The sequence below is a fragment of the Nerophis ophidion genome, linkage group LG07, assembly GCF_033978795.1.
Source record: "Nerophis ophidion isolate RoL-2023_Sa linkage group LG07, RoL_Noph_v1.0, whole genome shotgun sequence".
NCBI classification, from domain to species: Eukaryota; Metazoa; Chordata; class Actinopteri; order Syngnathiformes; family Syngnathidae; genus Nerophis; species Nerophis ophidion.
This window is the reverse complement of record NC_084617.1, coordinates 9,601,374-9,611,597: the sequence shown is the minus strand read 5'-3', so window position 1 is coordinate 9,611,597 and position 10,224 is coordinate 9,601,374. Positions and strand designations below refer to the sequence as shown.

The 10,224-nt window shown below is 41.6% G+C and overlaps 1 protein-coding gene across 1 annotated transcript in view; it reads right to left on the bottom strand.

Moving 5' to 3' along the window:
- The window catches only part of hs3st2 (heparan sulfate (glucosamine) 3-O-sulfotransferase 2), a 46,485-nt gene extending 42,082 nt beyond the window's left edge, over positions 1–4,403 (bottom strand). The window contains exon 1 of the mRNA XM_061905314.1: positions 3,773–4,403. Coding sequence (XP_061761298.1) covers positions 3,773–4,221 — 449 coding nt within the window. The 5' untranslated portion in view covers positions 4,222–4,403. The remainder of the gene's footprint in view (positions 1–3,772) is intronic.
- Positions 4,404–10,224: the final 5,821 nt, after the last annotated feature.

Genomic DNA, 10,224 nt, shown 5'->3' with positions numbered 1-10,224 from the left:
ATGAGAATAATAGACCAAATGTTACACAGATGGAACTAAAATTGCAAAAAAAAATAGCTATTCGTACATTTTCACACTTTGCACTATTTTGTTTAACCAGCATTTCTTACCTTTTCCTTATTTTTGCACCTTTATTTTAAGAGGTGTTTGTTAATTTTTTAAATGTGATTTTAGAACTGAATTTTTTGATATGTCATTAAAAAATCAATCATCGATATTCACCAATATACAGTTAAACACTTATCGTGATACAATTTTCCCCCATATCACCCAGTCTTTTGTGCTCTGTGCACTTTTCCCAGTTTCTTTGAACGCAGCATTAACTTCATCACCTGGCTCTAGTCTCGAGTTAATGAAGCAAATTCTGTATAACATGAATTCCTTTCCATATTTACATGAGAATAACAGACCAAATTTTACACAGATGGCACTAAAACTGCAAAAAAAATAGTTATTCTTAAATTTTCACACTTTGCACTATTTTGTTTAACCAGCATTTCTTACCATCCATCCATCCATCATCTTCCGCTTATCCGAGGTCAGGTTGCGGGGGCAGCAGCCTAAGCAGGGAAGCCCAGACTTCCCTCTCCCCAGCCACTTCGTCCAGCTCTTCCCGGAGGATCCCAAGGCGTTCCAAGGCCAGCCAGGAAGACATAGTCTTCCCAACGTGTCCTGGGTCTTCCCCGTGGCCTCCTACCAGTTGGACGTGCCCTAAACACCTCCCTAGGGAGGTGTTCGGGTGGCATCCTGACCAAATGCCCGAACCACCTCAACTGGCTCCTCTCGATGTGGAGGAGCAGCGGCTTTACTTTGAGTTCCTCCCAGATGGCAGAGCTTCCCACCCTATCTCTAAGGGAGAGACCCGCCACACGGCGGAGGAAACTCATTTCGGCCGCTCATACTTGCCAACCCTCATGATTTTCCCGGGAGACTCCGAAAGATCAGTGCCCCTCCCGAAAATCTCCAAGGGCAACCAATCTTACGAATTTCTCCCGATTTCCACCCGGACAACAATATTGGGGGTGTGCCTTCAGGCACTGCTTTTAGCGTCCTCTACAGCCTGTCGTCTCGTCCGCTTTTCCGCCATACAAAAAACGTGCCGGGCCAGTCACATAATATACAGTATGCGGCTTTAACACACTCAAGTGAATGCAAGGCATACTTGATCAACAGCCATAAGGGTCACACTGAGGGTGGCCGTATAAACAACTTTAACACTTTTCCTAGGGGTGTAACGGTACGTGTATTTGTATTGAACCGTTTCGGTACGGGGGTTTCGGTTCGGTACGAGGGTGTATCGAACGAGCTTGTATCCTAAAGTCTTAACAAGCTGCTCTGCTTTCTGCCTCTGTCTGAGCAGTGAGCGCCCAGCATTGTCCCGCCCACACAACCATCTGATTGGTTACATACAAAGCCAATCAGCAGTGCGTATTCAGAGCGCATGTTGTAAATGCTTCATTGTTGATCAGACATGTGTTTAGCAGCGGACATCATACACTCCCCGAATTATAAAAAACACTTTCCAGTCACAACTATTACAAACATCACTATGAGCCCTGTGACATTCTAAAAACTTCAACTGCAGCTCAGCTCGCTCACAGTTCTGGCTTGAGGTGATGTGAAGGCTAATTAGCTTTTAGCGTTACGTTAGCTCATTTTGCTGTGTGTGTGTTAGGGGCAGCAAAACCCTGTCTGTCTGTTATTTCACATGAACTAACATGAACTCCATAGATTTCAGGGATGAATAGTCTCTCCTATTGCTATTGTACTATTTTTCAGCTATAGTTACATGAATCATTAGTAATGTTGCAGCCTAGTTTTGAATGGCAGGGTCCCTGCTATCACATGTTAACGAAAATATAACATTTACATAATAAAACTCAACTACAGGCTTCCAAAATGCTCTAATAAATTAAGCATGATGAGTTGACTTGAAACTGTTTAATGTTGCACTTTTTATACGTAGAAGAAAGGTTTTTTCATTTTATTTAATCAAAGCAACAACTTGAGGCAGTTTAATGTGGATTAACGTGAGCAGAATTATTATAGTGTTCTCAATGTTAAAAGGATAAACCCATTGTTACAAATTTGGTAAATAAATAACCAAATAATGTATATTTGGTTGTTTTCTTACTGTACTGAAAATGAACCGAACCGTGACCTCTAAACCGAGGTACCGAAATTTCTGTGTACCATTACACCCCTAACTTTTACAAATATGCGCCACACTGTGAAGCCACACCAAACAAGAATGACAAACACATTTTGGGCGAACATCCGCACTGTAGCACAACATAAACACAACAGAAGAAGTACCCAGAACCCCTTGCAGCACTAACTCTTCCGGGACGCTACTGTTTTAATTGATTTTACCCTTTAAAATAGTTTTTAATCATTTGTTTTTATATTGTTTTTATATTTATTTATTTTTTGTTGTTGTTCAGTCATTGGTGGAACATAATATATTTATATATACTTTTTTTTAATTTTATTTTATTTATTTATTTTTATTTATTTTTTTACAATTGTTTTTAACATGGCTGTGCAGCATTTTGGAAACGTTATTGTTGTTTAAATGTGCTATATAAATAAAGTGGATTGGATCGGATTGAATATAGACCCCGCTACCCCCAATCCCCGCTCCCCAAAATTTTTATTAAAATTTTATTTGATATGCCATCTGAAACACTAAATTGGCCCTACTGTGTGAATGTGAGTGTGAATGTTGTCTATCTGTGTTGGCCCTGCGATGAGGTGGCGACTTGTCCAGGGTGTACCCCGCCTTCCGCCCGATTGTAGCTGAGATAGGCGCCAGCGCCCCCCGCGACCCCAAAAGGGAATAAGCGGTAGAAAAGGGATGGATGGACATGCACCTGGGAATAGGTTGATTGGCAACACTAAATTGGCCCTTAGTGTGTGAATGTGAGTGTGAATGTTGTCTGTCTATCTGTGTTGGCCCTGCGATGAGGTGGCGACTTGTCCAGGGTGTACCCCGCCTTCCGCCCGATTGTAGCTGAGATAGGCGCCGCTTAGATAGGCGTGGCGCAGTGGAAGAGTGGCCGTGCGCAACCCGAGGGTCACTGGTTCAAATCCCACCCAGAACCAACCTCGTCACGTCCGTTGTGTCCTGAGGAAGACACTTCACCCTTGCTCCTGATGGGTGCTGGTTGGCGCCTTGCATGGCAGCTCCCTCCATCAGTGTGTGAATGTGTGTGTGAATGGGTAAATGTGGAAGTAGTGTCAAAGCGCTTTGAGTACCTTGAAGGTAGAAAAGCGCTATACAAGTACAACCCATTTATCATTTATCATTTTATTCCCCTTTGGGAATAAGCGGTAGAAAATGGATGGACTATAACGTTACATAAGCCTTGCTTGTTTTGGGAATAAGCGGTAGGAAATGGATGGACTATAACGTTATATAAGCCTTGCTTGTTTAATATTCAATGCAAAACTTGTTTGGGTGCCTATTAAAAGGTTAATTTGTTCAGTTTTCAATTTTGGCCCACTCTGTATTTGAGTTTGACACCCCTGTTTTAAGACGTAATTGTGATTTTAGAATTGAATCTTTTGATAGGTCATACAAATTCATGATCGATATTGACCGATATAAACTCATCGTGATGCAGTTTTCACCCAGTTCATTATTTTCCCAGTTTCTTTGAACGCAGCATTAACTTAACCTGCCTCGGTTCTCGAGTTAATGAAGCAACTTCCAATGTTTTATGAATTAATCATGAAAACAATAAATAAATAAAAAAGTTATTTTGCCCACCTGTACCAGTCCAGTCCTCTGTCGTAGTTCCTGTCGAAGAAATGCGGCTCGGTCCCGAGGGCGCGCACGTCCGGGTGGATCCTGATGAACTCCAGCACCGCCCTGGTCCCTCCTTTCTTCACCCCCACAATCATGGCGCCGGGCAGCTTTTTACTCCCCAATTTTGGCGCCGAACTCAAATTTTTCCCCTTGACGTCGCCCCAGCGCGTGGCGGGAAGGCGGAGCGGAGGAGGGCCGGGCTGGGCTGCCTCCAGCCAGGCGCACTGGCGGTGGTCCGCCTGGGCGAGAAGTTTCTTCCCGCCGGCGAGCCTGCTCGGCGGGCAGCGGCCGGCCAGGTGTGGCCGCCCCGTCATGACGGCGGTGCGGCCGACAAAGATGGTGTAGCACAAGTAGGTGCAGGACAAGGACACAGTCAGCATGAAGGCGGAGGAGAGGAACCGCTGTGCCATGTCTCCATGGGCTCAAGGTGCTGCATGGCGCGCCATCGGACCCGTCCTCCTCCTCCTCCTCCTCCTCATTACTTCCACATCCGTGGAAAAAGAACGAGAGGCGAGATTTACTGGAAAGTGAATACAAAACAAGTCCGACTCATGTTTCCGTCCTAAAAGTCCGTGGAGAAGCCCTGCCTTCCTCGCTGTGGACCTGCGAGGTGCGAGGTAGGGAATAATTAACTCTCCCTCTGACGTCATCAGGGAAGCTCCTAATTGGCTGGATGCTCAATCCCGAGCTTTCACATTTGTAACTTTTTGTGTGTAGCAGGGGTAGGGAACCTACGGCTCGGGAGCCAGATGTGGCTCTTTTGATGACTGCATCTGGCTCCCGGATAAATCTGAGCTGATGTTGCTTAAAACAATAAGTAATGAATAATTAGGGTCCTTGGCCCATGGCAAAGGACTCCTTAGGAGTCCTTTGCCATGGGCCAAGGACCCTATTGAAACTGCTGTGTTTTATTATTATTCCGCACCTACGCGCTGTAATTTGACCCCCTTAACATGCTTCAAAACTCACCAAATTTGACACACACGTCGGTATAGCAAACCTTCCCAACATATTAAGCAACCAATCCCCCAAAATGAAAATTGTGCTCTAGCACCCCCTAGGAAAAAAATTACAGACAAAACTGCATGTAACTTCTGTTAGGAATGTCATAGCGACATGAAACAAAAACTCCTATGTAGGTCTGACTTGGACCCAATTTTCATATGCTCACTTCTTTCAGCAAAAATCTACAAGAAGTTGGCAAAAACCCCTTCAAAATAAAATTTTCCGCAAAAAAATGCAATTTTTGCCTCTTTGCGCTGTAATTTGACCCCTTTAAAATGCTTCAAACTTGGTGCACACATAAGGACCGGCGAATATTGGGATCTAATGAAAAAAACCAAACCCCAAAACTCAAAATTGCGCTCTAGCGCTATTTTTGAATAAAACACTGAAAAAACTGCTCCTAGGAAGAAAACGCAGACAAAACTGCTTGTAACTTCCGGTAGGAATTTCGGAGAGACATGAAACAAAAACCTCTATGTAGGTCTCGCTTAGACCTACATTTCATAGATTGACAACCCCCAACAAAAATCAACCTCGAAGTTTGCAATCCCCCCTTCAAAACAAAAGTTTTGTAAAAAACGGTCACCTTTCTTCAAACATTATCTTCTCTGAGTGCGTTTGTTGTTTTGGCTTCAAACTCGCACAGGAGAGAGATTGAACCCTTCTGATTAAAAGTATAGAACAGAGTTTTGACAAGTTCTCAGGTTTTGATTTAAAGCGCCTTCAAAGAACCCCTGTGCAAAGTCTCCTAAAAATGTCATTTTTGCCTCTTGGAGCTGTTATTTGACCCCCTTAACATGCTTCAAAACTCACCAAATTTGACACACACGTCGGTATAGCAAACCTTCCCAACATATTAAGCAACCAATCCCCCAAAATGAAAATTGTGCTCTAGCACCCCCTAGGAAAAAAAATTACAGACAAAACTGCATGTAACTTCTGTTAGGAATGTCATAGCGACATGAAACAAAAACTCCTATGTAGGTCTGACTTGGACCCAATTTTCATACACTCACTTCTTTCAGCAAAAATCTACAAGAAGTTGGCAAAAACCCCTTCAAAATAAAATTTTCCGCAAAAAATGCAATTTTTGCCTCTTTGCGCTGTAATTTGACCCCTTTAAAATGCTTCAAAAGTCGCCAAACTTGGCGCACACATAAGGACTGGCGAATATTGCGATCTAATGAAAAAAACCAAACCCCAAATGTCAAAATTGCGCTCTAGCGCTATTTTTGAATAAAACACTGAAAAAACTGCTCGTAGGAAGAAAACGCAGACAAAACTGCTTGTAACTTCCAGTAGGAATTTCGGAGGGACATGAAACAAAAACCTCTATGTAGGTCTCGCTTAGACCTACATTTCATAGATTGACAACCCCCAACAAAAATCAACAGGAAGTTTGCAATCCCCCCTTCAAAACAAAAGTTTTGTAAAAAACGGTCACCTTTCTTCAAACATTATCTTCTCTGAGTGCGTTTGTTGTTTTGGCTTCAAACTCGCACAGGAGAGAGATTAAACCCTTCTGATTAAAAGTATAGAACAGAGTTTTGACAAGTTCTCAGGTTTTGATTTAAAGCGCCTTCAAAGAACCCCTGTGCAAAGTCTCCTAAAAATGTCATTTTTGCCTCTTGGAGCTGTTATTTGACCCCCTTAACATGCTTCAAAACTCACCAAATTTGACACACACGTCGGTATAGCAAACCTTCCCAACATATTAAGCAACCAATCCCCCAAAATGAAAATTGCGCTCTAGCGTCCCCTAGGAAAAAAATTACAGACAAAACTGCATGTAACTTCTGTTAGGAATGTCATAGCGACATGAAACAAAAACTCCTATGTAGGTCTGACTTGGACCCACTTTTCATACACTCACTTCTTTCAGCAAAAATCTACAAGAAGTTGGCAAAAACCCCTTCAAAATAACATTTTCCGCAAAAAATGCAATTTTTGCCTCTTTGCGCTGTAATTTGACCCCTTTAAAATGCTTCAAACTTGGCGCACACATAAGGACTGGCGAATATTGCGATCTAATGAAAAAAACCAAACCCCAAAACTCAAAATTGCGCTCTAGCGCTATTTTTTAATAAAACACTGAAAAAACTGCTCCTAACAAAGACAAAACTGCTTGTAACTTCCGGTAGGAATTTCGGAGAGACATGAAACAAAAACCTCTATGTAGGTCTCGCTTAGACCTACATTTCATAGAATGACAACCCCCAACGAAAATCATCAGGAAGTTTGCAATCCCCCCTTCAAAACAAAAGTTTTGTAAAAAACGGTCACCTTTCTTCAAACATTATCTTCTCTGAGTGCGTTTGTTGTTTTGGCTTCAAACTCGCACAGGAGAGAGATTAAACCCTTCTGATTAAAAGTATAGAACAGGGTTTTGACAAGTTCTCAGGTTTTGATTTAAAGCGCCTTCGAAGAACCCCTGTGCAAAGTCTCCTAAAAATGTCATTTTTGCCTCTTGGAGCTGTTATTTGACCCCCTTAACATGCTTCAAAACTCACCAAATTTGACACACACGTCGGTATAGCAAACCTTCCCAACATATTAAGCAACCAATCCCCCAAAATGAAAATTGCGCTCTAGCGCCCCCTAGGAAAAAAATTACAGACAAAACTACATGTAACTTCTGTTAGGAATGTCATAGCGACATGAAACAAAAACTCCTATGTAGGTCTGACTTGTACCCAATTTTCATACACTCACTTCTTTCAGCAAAAATCTACAAGAAGTTGGCAAAAACCCCTTCAAAATAAAATTTTCCGCAAAAAATGCAATTTTTGCCTCTTTGCGCTGTAATTTGACCCCTTTAAAATGCTTCAAACTTGGCGCACACATAAGGACCGGCGAATATTGGGATCTAATGAAAAAAACCAAACCCCAAAACTCAAAATTGCGCTCTAGCGCTATTTTTGAATAAAACACTGAAAAAACTGCTCCTAGGAAGAAAACGCAGACAAAACTGCTTGTAACTTCCGGTAGGAATTTCGGAGGGACATGAAACAAAAACCTCTATGTAGGTCTCGCTTAGACCTACATTTCATAGATTGACAACCCCCAACGAAAATCAACAGGAAGTTTGCAATCCCCCCTTCAAAACAAAAGTTTTGTAAAAAAATGGTCACCTTTCTTCAAACATTATCTTCTCTGAGTGCGTTTGTTGTTTTGGCTTCAAACTCGCACAGGAGAGAGATTAAACCCTTCTGATTAAAAGTATAGAACAGAGTTTTGACAAGTTCTCAGGTTTTGATTCAAAGCGCCTTCGAAGAACCCCTGTGCAAAGTCTCCTAAAAATGTCATTTTTGCCTCTTGGAGCTGTTATTTGACCCCCTTAACATGCTTCAAAACTCACCAAATTTGACACACACGTCGGTATAGCAAACCTTCCCAACATATTAAGCAACCAATCCCCCAAAATGAAAATTGCGCTCTAGCGCCCCCTAGGAAAAAAATTACAGACAAAACTGCATGTAACTTCTGTTAGCGACATGAAACAAAAACTCCTATGTAGGTCTGACTTGGACCCAATTTTCATACACTCACTTCTTTCAGCAAAAATCTACAAAAAGTTGGCAAAAAAAACCTTCAAAATACAATTTTCCGCAAAAAATGCAATTTTTGCCTCTTTGCGCTGTAATTTGACCCCTTTAAAATGCTTCAAAAGTCGCCAAACTTGGCGCACACATAAGTACTGGCGAATATTGCGATCTAATGAAAAAAACCAAACCCCAAAAATCAAAATTGCGCTCTAGCGCTATTTTTGAATAAAACACTGAAAAAACTGCTCCTAGGAAGAAAACGCAGACAAAACTGCTTGTAACTTCCGGTAGGACTTTCGGAGAGACATGAAACAAAAACCTCTATGTAGGTCTCGCTTGGACCTACATTTCATAGATTGACAACCCCCAACAAAAATCAACCTGGAAGTTTGCAATCCCCCCTTCAAAACAAAAGTTTTGTAAAAAACGGTCACCTTTCTTCAAACATTATCTTCTCTGAGTGCGTTTGTTGTTTTGGCTTCAAACTCGCACAGGAGAGAGATTAAACCCTTCTGATTAAAAGTATAGAACAGAGTTTTGACAAGTTCTCAGGTTTTGATTTAAAGCGCCTTCGAAGAACCCCTGTGCAAAGTCTCCTAAAAATGTCATTTTTGCCTCTTGGAGCTGTTATTTGACCCCCTTAACATGCTTCAAAACTCACCAAATTTGACACACACGTCGGTATAGCAAACCTTCCCAACATATTAAGCAACCAATCCCCCAAAATGAAAATTGCGCTCTAGCGCCCGCTAGGAAAAAATTACAGACAAACCTGCATGTAACTTCTGTTAAGAATGTCATAGCGACATGAAACAAAAACTCCTATGTAGGTCTGACTTGGACCCAATTTTCATACACTCACTTCTTTCAGCAAAAATGTACAAGAAGTTGGCAAAAACCCCTTCAAAATAAAATTTTCCGCAAAAAAATGCCATTTTTGCCTCTTTGCGCTGTAATTTGACCCCCTTTAAAATGCTTCAAAAGTCGCCAAACTTGGCGCACACATAAGGACTGGCGAATATTGCGATCTAATGAAAAAAACAAAACCCCAAAACTCAAAATTGCGCTCTAGCGCTATTTTTGAATAAAACACTGAAAAAACTGCTCCTAGGAAGAAAACGCAGACAAAACTGCTTGTAACTTCCGGTAAGAATTTCGGAGGGACATGAAACAAAAACGTCTATGTAGGTCTCGCTTAGACCTACATTTCATAGATTGACAACCCCAACAAAAATCAACAGGAAGTTTGCAATCCCCCCTTCAAAACAAAAGTTTTGTAAAAAACGGTCACCTTTCTTCAAACATTATCTTCTCTGAGTGCGTTTGTTGTTTTGGCTTCAAACTCGCACAGGAGAGAGATTAAACCCTTCTGATTAAAAGTATAGAACAGAGTTTTGACAAGTTCTCAGGTTTTGATTTAAAACGCCTTCAAAGAACCCCTGTGCAAAGTCTCCTAAAAAATGTCATTTTTGCCTCTTGGAGCTGTTATTTGACCCCCTTAACATGCTTCAAAACTCACCAAATTTGGCACACACGTCGGTATAGCAAACCTTCCCAACATATTAAGCAACCAATCCCCCAAAATGAAAATTGTGCTCTAGCGCCCCCTAGGAAAAAATTACAGACAAACCTGCATGTAACTTCTGTTAGGAATGTCATAGCGACATGAAACAAAAACTCCTATGTAGGTCTGACTTGGACCCAATTTTCATACACTCACTTCTTTCAGCAAAAATGTACAAGAAGTTGGCAAAAACCCCTTCAAAATAAAATTTTCCGCAAAAAATGCAATTTTTGCCTCTTTGCGCTGTAACTTGACCCCTTTAAAATGCTTCAAAAGTCGCCAAACTTGGCGCACACATA